This window comes from Antechinus flavipes, chromosome 4, assembly GCF_016432865.1.
Source record: "Antechinus flavipes isolate AdamAnt ecotype Samford, QLD, Australia chromosome 4, AdamAnt_v2, whole genome shotgun sequence".
Taxonomy (NCBI): Eukaryota; Metazoa; Chordata; class Mammalia; order Dasyuromorphia; family Dasyuridae; genus Antechinus; species Antechinus flavipes.
The window spans coordinates 131,147,473-131,163,925 of NC_067401.1; the positions used below are offsets into that span (position 1 = coordinate 131,147,473).

At 35.9% G+C, this 16,453-nt stretch overlaps 1 protein-coding gene across 3 annotated transcripts in view; it reads left to right on the plus strand.

The window, feature by feature from the left end:
* Window positions 1–16,453, plus strand: part of STAT3 (signal transducer and activator of transcription 3) — a 59,029-nt gene that overhangs the window by 24,895 nt on the left and 17,681 nt on the right. Inside the window, exons 1-10 of one of the 3 annotated variants that reach the window (XM_051994428.1) lie at window positions 115–1,685; window positions 8,429–8,580; window positions 11,134–11,278; window positions 11,998–12,096; window positions 13,179–13,274; window positions 13,465–13,546; window positions 13,768–13,862; window positions 14,030–14,181; window positions 15,760–15,918; window positions 16,043–16,135. In XM_051994428.1, the coding sequence (XP_051850388.1) occupies window positions 1,569–1,685; window positions 8,429–8,580; window positions 11,134–11,278; window positions 11,998–12,096; window positions 13,179–13,274; window positions 13,465–13,546; window positions 13,768–13,862; window positions 14,030–14,181; window positions 15,760–15,918; window positions 16,043–16,135 (1,190 nt within the window). In that variant the 5' untranslated portion in view covers window positions 115–1,568. Of the gene's footprint in view, window positions 1–114; window positions 1,686–8,428; window positions 8,581–11,133; window positions 11,279–11,997; window positions 12,097–13,178; window positions 13,275–13,464; window positions 13,547–13,767; window positions 13,863–14,029; window positions 14,182–15,759; window positions 15,919–16,042; window positions 16,136–16,453 lie in introns of those variants that run through there. The other 2 variants (XM_051994427.1, XM_051994429.1) reach the window with 2 other exon arrangements.

Genomic DNA, 16,453 nt, shown 5'->3' on the forward strand with positions numbered 1-16,453 from the left:
TATAGGAAAGCTGAATTTTTTAACTTTATGAATTTAAACATAAAGGAATTTGAATTTAGGTGTTATACAAAATGGCGGTAATGGTATAGAATATAAACAATTACAAAATGGAATAAAGAGCAAGTGAATGAAGAACATTTGTTGTCTAAATTTAATGTCTTTTGACATTGAATGAACACTCTCTAAAACTTGTCTAGAAATTTGTATGTCTGGGCCAGACAGTACAACAGTACAGACAGTGAGCTGTATCTCAAAGTAACCGTGAGTTGGAAAAGGAGCTTAGATTGGTTTCAGGGAATTGCAGAGCTCTTTCACTGGCTCTATAGTTGTTATATGGTATTGAAGATGTAGAATACCCTGATAAAGGCCTCATTTCCAAAATATATAGAGAACTGATTCTAATTTATAAGAAATCAAGCCATTCTCCAGTTGATAAATGGTCAAAGGATATGAACAGACAATTTTCAGAATGATGAAATTGAAACTATTTCCACTCATATGAAAGTGTTCCAAATCATTATTGATCAGAGAAATGCAAATTAAGACAACTCTGAGATACTACTACACACCTGTCAGATTGGCTAAGATGACAGGAAAAAGTAATGATGAATGTTGGAGGGGATGCGGGAAAACTGGGACACTCATGCATTGTTGGTGGAGTTGTGAACGAATCCAACCGTTCTGGAGTACAATCTGGAATTATGCCCAAAAAGTTATCAAACTGTGCATACCTTTGATCCAGCAGTGTTACTGTTAGGCTTATACCCCAAAGAGATACTAAAGAAGGGAAAGGGACCTGTATGTTCCAAAATGTTTGTGGCAGCCCTTTTTGTAGTGGCTAGAAACTGGAAATTGAATGGATGCCCATCAATTAGAGAATGGCTGGGTAAATTGTGGTATATGAATGTTATGGAATATTATTGTTCTGTAAGAAATGACCATCAGGATGAATACAGAGAGGCTTGGAGAGACTTACATGAACTGATGCTAAGTGAAATGAGCAGAACCAGGAGATCATTATACACTTCGACAACGATATTGTATGAGGATGTATTCTGATGGAAGTGGACTTCTTTGACAAAGAGACCTGCGTTTCAATTGATAAATGATGGACAGAAGCAGTTATACCCAAAGAAAAAACACTGGGAAACGAATGTGAAATATTTGCATCTTTGTTTTTTTCCCCAGGTTATTTTTACCTTCTGAATCCAATTCTCCCTGTGCATCAAGACAACTGTTTGGTTCTGCAAACATATATTGTATTTAGGATATACTGCAACATATCTAACATATATAGGACTGCTTGCCATCTAGGGGAGGTGGTGGAGGGAGGGAAGGGAAAAATCGGAACAGAAACGAGTGCAAGGGATAATGTTGTAAAAAAAATTATCCTGGCATGGATTCTGTCAATATAAAGTTATTATTAAATAAATTTTTAAAAAAGAAAAAAAAAAAAAGAAATGATGACCAGGATGAATACAGAGAGGCTTGGAGAGACTTACATGAACTGATGCTAAGTGAAATGAGCAGAACCAGGAGATCATTGTATACTTCAACAACGATACTGTATGAGGATGTATTCTGCTGGAAGTGGATTTCTTCGACAAAGAGATCTAACTCAGTTTCAGTTGATAAATGATGGACAGAAGCAGCTATACCCAAAGAAAGAACACTGGGAAATGAATGTAAACCATTTGCATTTTTGTTTTTCTTCCTGGGTTATTTCTACCTTCTGTATCTAGGGTATACTGTGGCATATTTAACATGTATAGGACTGCTTACCATCTTAGGGAAGGGGTGGAGGGAAGGAGGGGAAAAATTGGAACAGAAATGAGTGCAAGGGATAATGTTGTAAAAAATTACCCTGGCATGGGTTCTGTCAATAAAAAGTTATAATTATTAAAAATTATTTTAAAAAAAAGAAGAGCTAAAAATAAAGGGAACACTTCTTTTTTTGTTTATTTAAAAAAATTTTAAACTTAAAAACAAAATGAGAAAAAAAAATTACAGTGGATCATGAGAGGAATCAATACAAACAATAAATTTCCATTTCAAGAAGACCTATATAATATTGTTTTCAAAGCTGCTTAGCTTTGCTTTCTTCTGTTTTTTTTTTGTTCTCTGCTATGCACTTTTTACTTTATTTTTCCCCTTCCTCTTTTTCCATATTAAAGAAAGCTACAATTAAGCATGTGTGTGCGTGTGTGTTTAGATGTATGTCCTCGTGCAAATATATGTTAAGACTGTACTATGCTTATTCCCTCCTCATCTGTTTGTCTAAAAGTGAATAGCATCTTCCTTCATAAATCCAATTCTTCCCATGTTTTTCTAAATCAACCAGCTTACTATTTCCTACACAACAATGTTTCAATCTAATCACAACCATTCTAAGAGATTGTGGATTCCCCCCCCCCCCCCCAATATTCTGGATTTTCTCTGTTCTTGGCTGTGTATGTTTTATTTATAAAAGAAAATTTTAATTTAAAATAATCCTTTTTATTCTTCAGCAATGCTCTTATCTAATAATATGGTATAAAGTCTGATACTGCTAAATCTCCTTTCTTTACATCTTTGTTCCTCTGGTTTCTTTGAAGTTACTGACCTTATGTTCTTCCAGATAAACGTTATTATTTTTTCTAACTCAATAAGATAATTTTTTAGTAATTTGATGGGGAAGACATTGGATAAATAGACTAGTTAGGTAAAATTATCTTTAAAAAATTACATTGACTTTACCTACCCATGAACCATAAATATCATTTCAGTTGTTTAGATTCTTCTCCCTTCTTCCCCCTTCTTATACTCACTGAGTCTTGGCTTCTCTCTCTCTTTCTCTCTCTCTCTTTTTCTCTCTCTCTCTCTTTGGTGTTGTCTTTCTCTCTCTCTCTCTCTCTCTCTCTCTTTTTAAAATAGCTTTTTATTTACAAGTTATATGCAAGGATAATTTTACAGCATTGACAATTGCCAAACCTTTTGTTCCAATTTTTCCCCTCAGCCCCTTCCCCAGATGGCAGGTTGACCAATACATGTTAAATATGTTAAAGTATAAATTAAATACTACATTAAATTAATTAATTGAATTAATTAATTAAAAATTAAATAAATATAAATATACATGTCCAAACAGTTATTTTGTTGTACAAAAAGAATCAGACTTTGAAATAGTGTACAATAGCCTGTGAAGGAAATCAAAAATGCAGGCGGACAAAAATATAGAGATTGGGAATTCTATGTAGTGGTTCATAGTCATCTCCCAGAGTTCTTTCTCTGGATGTAGCTGGTTCAATTCATTACTGCTTTATTGGAACTGATTTGGTTCATCTCATTGCTGGATATGTTGGCTTCCCTCTTCATGGAGCTGCCTCACTATTTATCCTTTCCAAAACTTGTTATACTTATGGGTTATAATGAGGGAGTCAGAATATGTTTTGGTTTTCTCATTGTTACTTCCAGACTCCTCCAATCATTTCACTACAAATTTCTCTTTTGAGTTTCATGCTGTTCAAATATATCATCCAGTCAAGATCCAAGACATATCTCCCCACAACCACCTAGCTAAGAACCTTCCCTCATTTAAGTGGAAAAATTGAGGCCATTCCTCTAAAATTCTCCTTTTTACTATCCTCCACAACTCAATCTCTTAAACATCTTACCCCCTCTGTCTCCTTCTTCACCTTTGTCTCACAGGGAGAGTTCCCCCTTTTTATTGCCAAGGTAGATCACTTGAACCTTTGATCCCATTCTCTCCAGTCTTCTTCAGCAGATTGTCTTTTCCAGCATTCCCATCCTCTCTCATCTTCAGCCATTCCTTATTTATTGCCTCCTAACCTCTGCCCTCAAACATTCTCATGATTTCCCCATTCTTTAAAAACCCTCACTTGAAGTAGAATCAAGAAAACATTATACAACAGGATTATGTGATGATCAACTGTGATGGACTTAGTTCTTTTTCAATAATGCAGTGATTCAAGGCAATTCCAATAGGCTTGAGATGAAAAATACCATCCTTATTTAGAGAGAGAACTATAGAGAGTGGACTGGGGGAAGGGGGTGGGGTGGGGTGCGCACAGCCAGGGTGGTAGAGAATAGATAAGTCTTGTTTGTTTGTTTTTTCTTTCCTTCTTATGATCTTTTTCCTTTTTTGATCTGATTTTTCTTGCACAACGTGACAAATATGAAACTATGTTTAAAAGAATCGCACACATTTATCAAATTACTTGCATTCTTGGGGAGGGAGAAAATTTGGAATACAAATATTTGCAAAAATGATTGTTGAAAACTATTTTTACATGAATTTGGAAAAATAAAATACTATAAAAAAAAACAAAATTAACAATAAGGGAATAAGGAAAAAACCCAAAACTTCCCTTGATCCATCTATCCTTGTAACTCTTTTCTCATATCTCTCTTCTTTACCTTTATTTATTTATTTATTGCTAAGGCAATTGGTGTTAAGTGATTGTCCAGGGTCACATAGCCAGGAAGCATTAAGTGTCTAAGTTCAGATTTGAACTCAGGTCCTCCTGATTTTAGGGCTGGTATTCTATCCACTGCACCAACTAGCTGCCCCATCTCTCTTCTTTATGATCAAACTCCTTGAGAAAGCTGTCCTCAGGTGGGAAGGGAAAGGAAGAAAATAAGCATTTCATATAGTGCCAACTGTGTGCTAGCACTGTGCTAAATAATTCTTTCTCATTTGATCCTCACTACAACCTTGTAAGGTAAATGCTAAAATGATCCTTATTTTATAGTTGAGAAAACTAAAGCAGACAGCAGTCAAGTGTTTGACCACTTATCTAACATGTGTCTGATTTGACAGGATTTGAACTCAGATCTTCTTTACTGCAAACCCAGAAATCTACATTTACTGTACTAGCTACTCACCCATTAAGTGCCACCATTTCGTCTCTTTTCACTTAAGTCAAAATGCTGTGCAATTTGTCTTCCAATCTCATCGTTTAACTGAAACTACTCTCTTATTAATAATCTTTTAATTTACAAATCTAAAGGCCTTTTTTTCAGTCCTCATCTTTCTTGACTTCTCTGTAGCCTTTGACAGTGTAAATCTTTCTCCTGGATTTATTTTCTTTTCTATATGTTTTCATGACAGTATACCCTACGTTCTTTTCTTTTCTTCCTGTATACCAAGGATTATTAACCTGACTAGTTTTGTTTGTTTTGTTTTTTAGTGTGTCAATATAATTAGTTTCCTTTGGAATTTGTACTTTATTTTTGAAATCCAAAGGCTTCACTGGATGATCAGAAGGATCCATAACACCAAAAAAGAAAGAAAGAGTTAAGAATTTCTGCTGTAAATTGTCATACTTGTGATCTTATCATATCCCATGGGTTTGGTTATCATCCCAATGCAGAGATTTAAGATCTATATGTCCAGCCCTATTCTCTTTCCCAAACTCCAGGACTCACTAACTTGTGTTTTAGACATCCCAAATTGGATGTTCTAAAGGTATCTCAAATTCAGTATCTTCAGACCAGAACTTGTGATTTTTCTTTCCAAAACTTTAACTCTTCTCAACTTTCCTATTACCAGCAAAGGCATCAACATTCTCTCAGCCTCACAGGCTTGAAACCTTCATGGTGTTCATGACTCCTCATTTGAACTCATCCAAGTATCTAGGCTCTTTTTAAGTCCTGTCATTTTTGTCAATCTGATATGTGTGCCCTGTTTTCCATTCACTTAGGTGGCATATGCCCTTCTCACAGCATGCCTGTATTATTGCAGAAGCCTTCTGTGGTCTCCCTTGTCTCTCTCTTCACTCCATTCTATCCACTAGTCACTCAAGAAATCCTCAATTCAGCTGCCAGAGTGATTTTCCCAGAGCACATATCTAGCCATTCCCCTACCAGTTCTAGTGGTTCCCTCCAGATTCAAATGAAAAATGCCCTATTTGGCAGCTAAAATCCTTCACAGTTCATCCTCTTCCTCCCTTTCCAGTCTTAGACTTCAATCCTTTCTACACCCCACTGCCTTACTTGCTGTTCCTGGCACATAACATTCCATCTACTAGCTCCCTACCTTTTTACTGACTGTTCCTTATGCCTAGTGTTAACTCTTTAGCTCTACCTTTTGGCTTCCTAGGCTTCCTTTAAGACTCTTTTGAAGTTCTACTTTTTGCAAGAGGCTTTCCTTTCTCCCTTGCATTGCTAGTGCCTCCCCACTTAAATTACTTTTCATTTACCCTGTATATGTATATCTTGTATGGACACAATTGCAAGTTATCTCCTTCCTGGAGGACAGTGATAGTGTCCTCCTTTTTTTTTTTTTTTTTTTTTAAACTTTGTATCCCCTTTGCTTTTATCTTTCTTTATATCCCCATTGCTTAACACAGTACCTGGCACTTAATAAGTGCTTGCTAACTGAATGATACAAAATGCAGTGGAGGTGGATGTGTGAAATTTTGAAAAGTAGGTAGAAGGAGTTGAATAACAGGAAAAAAAAAATGAACTGTTCAAGATTCAAGAGCAAAGATTAGTAAATAACTGGAGGGCTCCTTTAGTACTTTGAGATATTGGAAAAGAGTGCAGAAGTTCAGCATGTTTGGTGAACCCCTTGTGAATTTTAGAGAACATGGACAAACTTTGCACTGGAAGGGCAGGTGAGGATGGATTGTGATCTCTATCATTGGAAGGAACTCTCAGATTAATAAAATCTTAGAACTATTTGAATATAATGATTTTACATATATTTAGAGAGATAAAATGTATAGTGCCATCATTCCATCAAAAAAAGAAGTCATAATCTGGGACTTAAAGTAACTTTATGCCTTTTGAGTTGCATTATTTATTGAAGATCCTCAACATCTTGAGATATCCTCTGGCATTCATTGGTCTGTCAGTGCTCTGATGACCCTGCGACCTTTTTATATGTCTCTCCATGAAAGGCTTCTTTTAGGGCTTGGGTTTTTGAAAACAAGCCTAGTAACAGACTACATATTGCTTTTTTTTTTTCCATTATAAATAAAAAGTTTATTTCTACTGGTAGGGGAAAAAAATTAAGTGGATCACAAAAATGAGCCAGCTCTTTCTATGCAGGATAAACAGCACCTTATCCATAATTTAAATTTATTTTTAACATATAGAGAGAGCATCTAAATTCTTTTTTTTAAATTAATAACTTTTTATTTTTCAAAATATGTGTAAAGATAATTTTCACCATCCACCCTTGCAAAATCTTGTGTTCCAAATTTTTCTCCTTCCTTCCTTATCTCCCCCTCGCTTAGACAGCAAGTGATCCAAGCATATTACATTTCTTTAGTCTGAACCTGTCTAATTTCAGAAGGTTCATTACCAGTTTGGCTTAGAGTGATACATATTGTAGCTGTAGCAAATCATGAAGACCATCTGTTGAAGATTAACAAGGTTGAGAACTGCGTTGGTAGGGAAACACCCACACCAACACAATCACAGATTGTTAAACTGACGAATAACTAGGAGGCACTATTAGTCATTACTCTTATGCAGCTGCTTGAAAAGGTTTCATCTGGATTTCCATTTTCATAATCCAAATTAGTCTAACAGAGGTTTAAAACAAGTTATGATATGCCAAATTGGCCTCTCAGACCTAAAGATTTCATTCGGGTTTTCTGGAATCTGGGATAGGATTGGTTTTCTGAAAATCTTATTCCATATATTTAAATACTCCATCAATAGATAAGATTTAAATTGAATTCAACCTAAATATGCAAAACAAGACATAGATTTATGGATGTAGCCAATATGAGAATTTGTTTTGCTTGAGTATGCATATTTGTTATAAAGAGTTTTTTCTTGACTTTTCTTTCCCCCGGAGGAGAGATTTGAGGGAGAAAATTAAAGTACATGCTTGATAATTGAAAAAAATTTAAATTAAAAAATTTTTTTGAACAATTAAATTTTTAAAAGAATTAGCTTCCTACTTCCATCTTTATTCTGTATTTATTCCATCACAACATTTGCACAATCTTGATTTTGTTTATCCTAAATGATCAGAGAAATTTATATAATGTGTACATTGCTTATCTTGCAATTAAGTGGAAACCCAATTATTTTACAAAGCAAGGACTCTCATGATTATTGTCTGTATCACTTAGTTGGAGCCAAGTAATGAATGGACTTCTCTTTCAAAAGTATATTTATCAAGGTCAGCTAGTTGGTGTAGTGGATAGAGCACCAGCCCTGAAGTCAGGAGGACCTGAATTCAAATGTGACCTAAGACTCTTAATGCTTCCTGGCTGTGTGACCCTGGGCAAGTCACTTAACCCCAATTGCCTCAGCAAAAAAAAAAAAAAAAGTATGCTCTCTTTCCTTATTATGTTCTTGAGTTATGTACAGAATAGGTAAGCTGGCTACTTCTGAAAAATGGTCCTGTAGTTCCGTATAGTAGTTGTCTCGGTATTCATATCAAGTATATGTGCCTCTTGATTTGTAGCTGACTTCCCTAGAGTCCAGCAAGATGGCACAATGGAATCAGCTGCAGCAGCTTGACACACGGTACTTGGAGCAGCTTCACCAGTTGTACAGTGACAGCTTTCCCATGGAACTTCGGCAATTCCTGGCTCCCTGGATAGAGAGCCAGGATTGGTAAGTCTTTTTTACAGAGTTGGGTGGCTCCCTCCTAAAAAGTTGGGTATTGTATTGAATTGAAAGAAATATTGAGAGAATGTTTTAAATAAAAAGTGTTTGAAAGAAAAAGGGGCACACTAAAGACTTTTATAGATTCAATTACAAAGCATTTAAAGAATTAAACAATAAGCTAAATAACTGGAGGGATAGTCAGTGATCATGAGTTGGCTGTACTAATATAATAAAAATTACAATATTACCAAAATTAATTTACATTTTTAATGCTATCCTAGTTAAATTACCAAGAAAATACTTTACAGAATAATAGTAAAATTAATTTAAAAAAACAAAAGATCTAGACTATGAAAAGAAATGATGGAAATAAGTAAGGATGAAGGGAGAATAGCAATTCCAGACTTTAAATCACATTATAAAATGACAACAATCAAAACCCTCTGGTATTAATTTTTTGTTTTTTGTTTTATTTAAAGGATTCCTTTAAAACAGATCAGAGAAGTTAGGGGAAAACTCCCTATTTGAATGGAAAGAGGTCTTACAGAAATTAAGATTAGACTAGTACTTTACACCACAATCCACTGTATCTTTTCAGTGAATATATGACCATAATATTAAAAATTATACTATTAAAAAATTAGAAGAGAAAACAGATCATGTACCTCTCACAGCTGTGGGTAAGAGATGTATTCTTTTTTTAAAAAAAATTTAATTAAAGTTTTTTATTTTCAAAATATATGCATGGATAATTTTCAGCATTCACCCCTGCAAAACCTTGTGTTCCAAATTTTTTCCTTCCCTTAAACAGCAAGTAATCCAATATATGTTAAACATGTGCAATTTTTTTATAATTTCCACAAATATCATGCTTCACAAGAAAAATCAAATCAAAAAGGAAAAAAAATGAGAAAGAAAACAAAATGCAAGCAAATAACAACAAAGAGTGAAAATACTATGTTATAATCCATAGTGCTCTAAGAGATGTATTCTTAACAAAATGAGAGAGACAGTCATAAAAGATAAAATAGATAATTTTGATTTCTTGAAACTGAAAAACTTCTGCACGCACAATGTTAATGCATCTAAGATAAGAAGGGTTCAAATGGAAAAAAAATCTCTGAGTAGAATTTCTCTGATAAAGATATAGAAACAATAAATATATATAAGACTCAGCCATTCCTTAGTAGATAAATGATCAAAGAATATGAACATATAATTCCCAAAAGAACTACAAAGTACTGACAACCATATGAGAAAATGCCATGTAAATCAAAATAACTCTGAGATTTCACTTTTAATTCTGCACATTGGCAAGAAAGACAACAGTTAATATTGGTGGGTAAGTGAAAAGATAGGCACATTAATCCATTGTTGGTGGCACCGTGAAATAGTACTGTTATTTTAGAAAACAAATTTGGTGTTATGCAAATGGACATTTTAGTTCATACACGAATCCTTTGAACCAGAAACTCCATTACTGGGGTTATACTACAATGAAACTGTCGATTAGAAATAATTCCTCACATGCTTTAAAATATTTATAGCACCATTTTTTTGTTATGACTGAGAATTAGAAACAAAGTAGCTGCACATTGATTGGGGAATAACTAAATAGATTGTGGTATATGAATGTAATACAATATTATTGTGCTATAAAAAGTGTTATGTGTGATGAATACAGAGAAGCCTAGAAAGATCTATTTGAACCAATGAAAGTGAAATAAGAAAATATATACTCGGTAGCTTCAACAATGTTATTGTAATTGGAAAAAACAGGGACACACCAAAAAATCAACATAAATGAAACAAAATTATATAGAACTACTGGGACTTTTGTGAAAAGACATGAGGAAACACCACCAACTTCCCCTTTCATGAAAGTGGGAGATCCACAGGTTATACCTTGCTGTTCTTAGACTTTGTTAATATATCAGTTGTTTGTACTCTTTAAAAAAAAAAGAAAAGAAAAGAAAAATCCCATTATTTGTCATATGTCAACTGAGAAACAGAAAACTTTAATTTAAATACCTTATTAAAAAAAAGTGGATAAGGGATATATAGTGGGTTTATGGGGTGAGTTCAATAGGCTTCATAGAAAGGTCAATGGCAGAGAAATAAGTCTTTTTTAATTAACTGTAAAATGTTATACAGGAACATTTTTTACAGCATATTTTTTGGCTTAAATTTATGTTACCATAAGCTTGTTTTCTCACTGACAAGATAGGATGGAATAAAGAAAAATAACTCAAGACTTTATTGGAAGAAGAGAAAATCAGCCAAGAACTAAATAAAACCTTTGTTATAGATAATTCTGTGCAGAATTGATTATATGTTTAAAACAAACTAAAGAGACCCTTAGTAGGTGAAAGTGGTCAGTGGCATGCAAACACTTGTTTTCAGTGTGAACATGAGATGGAATTTATAAAAACCACTTTGGGATTATAGTAGTAGCTCTTTGTTTATTTTCTCTTCCTGGCGGTGATTTTCTTTTAAAGTAAATCCCTGGAAAGTTCTGTGTTTTTTTGGATAATTCGCTTATTCCATTCTTCCTTCTAGGGCATATGCTGCCAGTAAAGAATCACACGCCACCTTGGTCTTCCACAACCTCTTGGGTGAGATTGATCAGCAGTACAGTCGCTTCCTTCAGGAATCAAACGTGCTTTATCAGCACAACCTGCGAAGAATCAAGCAGTTCCTGCAGGTAGGGCAGGAAATCTAAGATGAAAAGAAATTTGACCTTTAGGAGAGGGCCAACAGCTTTCCCCTTATCTTTGAGAATACTACTCCACTTGCTTTTTGTCAAAATAACCAGAATACAACTAGAAAGGAGGGTTGTCTATATAAATAACAAGAGGAGATATGATCTTTGAAATCTGAGTTCTTGCTGCATTAGTGTTATGTTACTTGGAACTCTTAGGCCACCTCATGTTGCACTTTGAATGGCAATCTCTGTCACAGGGGCATAGTTTTTCCTGTGCCACTGAGAAGTGTGGTGTTAACATGAACAATCTCCTAATGAAGCCAAGTTAGCAGATTATGTCCATTAACTTAAGCTGTGCTCCTTTTCTTTTGAAAAAATAGAACACAACCACAACTCATGTCTCAATCTTTCTCCCTTCCCTCTAGCCCCATTCTGAGGCATGTGTCCTGTCATGATTGAGGGGTTTGTATGACCTTATGGATCTGTGACTTTCATCGTTCAATTCCACAAATATTATGTACTTATTATGTGCAAAACACCATGCTAGACTCAGTATGCAAAGATAAAAATAGAAAGTAATTTGTGAAAATGAGATAGTAGGAGTATTCCTACTGTGGAATTTAAAAAAGAAAAAAGTGAATAGTCTATACTGTTTGGGTTTTTTTTAATCTGATTGCATCTTTTTCCTTCTCTTCTGTTTCCCCTATCCCTCATTATAGAGCAGATATCTTGAAAAGCCAATGGAAATTGCCAGGATTGTGGCTCGGTGCTTGTGGGAGGAGTCTCGACTCCTTCAGACAGCAGCCACAGCTGCCCAGGTGAGACATGGACAAGAGCAGAAAAATGTTTGATCATGTGCTCTCTTTCTTGTACTAATTTAATAATGCTTATACATTGTTGATTGTGTATTCTGGGTATTTTCTGGTAGTTGAAATGGTTTACACTGAGGTATCAACGCTCATGTAGCCACTCTTCATAAGTTTGTGAAATAGATAAATGGAGCTAAGGATGCAGTCTCGATTTTATCTTGGAATAGTGTGATCTAAATTGGCCCAGATGAAGAATGAAACTTTAAGCCTGCATAGTCCGTTTAGTTGGAATATAGTGCCAATTGTCTAAGACACTAGTGTGCTCCCTGTTCTGGTATTGGATTATTCCATAATATAAAGATATTTTTTGAAACTTTTAGTTTATGATAGGAATATCAAGTATAAGAAAATAGCAATGTTCCTTGTGTATCCAGTTGTGTCTTTATTGAAATAGAGAAAATCTGTGGCTCATTTTCAGCTTTATGGATAACTATCTTAATTTGTATTTCCCAGAAGTGTCATGTTTCTTTTCCTGATTTAAAAAAAAAAAAAGGCAACATTTAATTTAGCCTTTAGTCTTTTCAATTTGCCAACCTCCCCTAGGTGTTGGTTCTACCATTATGACAAGATAGTTTATATTTATCTTCTTTTGGCAACTTGTACTTAGTAGATATTTAATTCCTGCATTCTTCAGTTCTCCTGGTAAGCTCCCTTTGTTTCTTTCTTTTTCATGTGTAAACATCTGTTTATTCCTTCAACAAATATTTATTAAGTATCTTGTATAGGCTAAGCACCCTGCTGGGTATGGAATTACAAAGATACAAATGAAGAAATAAATCCCCTTATTCAGAAAGGATGCTTTTGACAAAGTTTTCCTGAAGTTTATTGTTGATTTTGTTGGATGTCATCATTGCTGACACACGGTCTGATAGCACCCAGGAGCATTGGGAACTTCCTGGCTGCTGGCTGCAATTCCAGGCTTCTGTGCTTCAATTTTCTGCTGGTGGAAGCATTTCAGGGGGATGCCAAAATTGGATTGTGTGATTTTCTGTTTTGTGCCCATACTCACATGTTTGTTATTTTTATGGCAGCAAGGAGGGCAAGCCAACCACCCCACAGCTGCTGTGGTGACAGAAAAACAACAGATGCTAGAACAACACTTGCAGGATGTGAGGAAACGAGTACAGGTAAATGAGGCTGGCCTTCGAAGGTGCTATTCCATCAGAATTTTGAGCATGACACTTCAGTCTCTGTATGCCTTACCTGAAGGGTATATGTTCATTTTAGTTTCCTCTAGGAACAAATTTCTTTCTTTCTCCTCCATCCTTCCCTTCCTTCTCCTCAGAAAAAAGGATTCTCATATGGGATGTTTTACAGGATCTGGAACAGAAGATGAAAGTGGTGGAGAATCTCCAGGATGACTTTGATTTCAACTACAAGACCCTGAAAAGTCAAGGAGGCACGTAGATATTAGAGTAATGTATTAGAAGGGAAAATCCTCTGTAAAAAGTGACAGTTCACTTACAGAGGTGAGGGGAAGTAGAGAAGAGGAGTCTGTGCTGAGGAGAGGATAAACTATTCCTAAGCTCTGGGGTCTATCAGAAAATATTGGTGCTTGAGTACTAAGGGCTCTTTAGAGTCTGTCTCCTGGTAAATTAGTGGTTTACCTTTCCTTAACAGACATGCAAGATCTAAATGGAAACAACCAATCAGTGACTAGGCAAAAGATGCAGCAACTGGAACAGATGCTGACTGCCCTTGACCAGATGCGAAGGGTAGGAGAACTAGACACTTTCCCCTAATCCTTGTCACATTTACACTCCTTTGTTACAGCATGGCCTCTCTTCCCATTTTTCAAAATTTCCTTATTTTGACCTGACTGTAAAGGATAGTTAAAATTTGCATTAGAACTTCTCTCATTTTTCTTCTGGTTTCCAAACAGGGAATTGTGAGTGAATTAGCAGGCCTTCTTTCAGCCATGGAGTATGTGCAGAAGACTCTTACAGATGAAGAACTGGCTGACTGGAAGAGGAGACAACAAATTGCTTGTATTGGAGGCCCTCCCAACATCTGCCTGGATCGCCTAGAAAACTGGTAAAGGATAAAGAAGAACTTTTTTGCTCTTTTCCCTAGAGCATGTATGACTGTGAACATAGTCAGAGCTGTAGGCCCAGGCCATGGATTAACATTAGATACTCAACCTGAGAATTTTTAAATACACAAATTTATGCTGAGTATAGTGGTGGGCCTAGATAGTTCCTGCTACTGAGGAGGCTAATGCTGAGGCTGATGGATTAATTAAGATCAGAAGTTTTGAACAGCAATCATCAGGAGTCTTTACTAAGTCTGTCATCAATGTGGTGAACCTCCAGCAGCAGGAGGGCCATCGGAAAGGGTTAGAAGTGGAACAGGAACAAGCTTTGTGCTGTCATCAGAGGGGTCAGACCCTTGAATGGCTATTGCACTTCCAGCCTGGGCTAGACAAGCATGCCCATTTTCAGAAAAATAAATACACACAAGGATTTAACCTTGTGATCAATTAAAGTTTTTAAAAATTCTTTTATCAGAAAGAGGCAAAGTATTAGGAATAGAAGGAACAAACACTGGAGATGGAGAGCTAAGTGTCTTGTGGGAAACTCAGTAATTCTTAGGGTTGCCTTGCCTTCCTCCTCTGGGTCTTTGGTTGTTTTAAGACCTTTTTATTTGAAAGAAAACACTGAAATGAATGCTATTAGCAGCTTGTGTTCTTTGTTTTATCCACTAATTTGCTGACATCAAATTGAACTCAGCTGTACTGACTTTTTCCCTCATGTGTTTGCATATATTTGCACTTTCTCAGAAAAGTGAATTTGTTGTTTGGATGTATGGCTTCATATCTCTAAGGAACTACTGATGTGGAAACCTCCTTGTCATTTATAATAATAATAACAGCCTGTGTTGATAAAGTATTTTAAATTTTCAGTGACTTATAATTATTACCTCATTTGATCCTCACAACTACCCTGGGAGGGGGGTGCTGTTATTACTCCTATTTTACAGATGAGGAAACTGAGTTAGATAGATGACGTGGCTTGTCCAGGGTCACCCACCTAGTGATTGTGTGAGGTCACATTTGTACTTAGGCTTTCCTGACTTGAAACCCAGCATATTCCTCACTGTCCCATCCAGCTGCCTCTAACAATTTGGGGACACTGGGAGACTAAGACCACTTGCCTGTGATCATTCACTAGCATAGATCAGAGGCAGGGTATGAACCCAGGTCTTGTCCCCTGCCACTGTCCCATTTCGTCTGTCATGAATATATTTAATAAGGGAGAAATCCAGCCTGAAATCTCAAATCCTTTGTCCCTGGACCCTATTATTCAATTTTGTAAATTATTTTTAAGTTTCATAATGCTTCCTATTAATACAAGCTTTGATTTCAAAATAAAAGATTTCCAAAGATTTCTTTTTACATTTTTTAAATTGCAAAATTAGTAGAGTCCCTTCAATAGTAGGGGGTTCTTAGCAGTCAGTGCAGCGAGTGTTTTGATAGTATTTATTCTGGGATTACTCCTTAGCCATTTCCTTTCTCCCTCCCTGAAAATTCATCTTCCTTTATTTTCTACACACATGAGTGACACACACATATATACACAGAGTGTAACTTAGAGTCATTGGTATTGTCTGCAGGATAACTTCCTTAGCTGAATCTCAGCTCCAGACCCGTCAGCAGATAAAGAAACTGGAGGAATTACAGCAGAAAGTCTCCTACAAAGGTGACCCTATCGTCCAACACCGACCTATGCTGGAAGAGAGAATTGTGGAGCTTTTTAGAAATTTAATGAAAAGGTAATGTAGACTTCATCTCCTGGGAATAGTTATTTCCAGTTCATTCAACCTGAAGTAAAGAAGGACTTAAAATTTGGCCATTGTCTAAGATGCTTCTTTCTCCTCTTGCCCTTTCTCCTTTCAGTGCCTTTGTTGTAGAGCGGCAGCCCTGCATGCCTATGCACCCTGATCGGCCCTTGGTCATCAAGACAGGTGTTCAATTCACTACCAAAGTCAGGTGGGTCATGTCTTTCTACTCTTGGGGTGGGGACAGAAGTGTTATCTAGAAGGAATTCTATATTTCTAGATGAGTAGGTCCAACCCACAACTTTTGGAATGTGGCTTTCCATTTAACATCAGTGACAAGAGCAAGGATGGGCCTCCCTCAAATCCATGCAGGTATATACTTCTGATTCTAGGCCAGTTGACAAGATTCCCAGTGTCTCCGGAAATATCTTCACTCTTCCCAAACAATAGTAAATGGTGCAGATTCACCGTTTCCAAAAGATCAGTAAATGGTGCAGATTATTTCCTAGCCTTCTGTTCATATTATTTA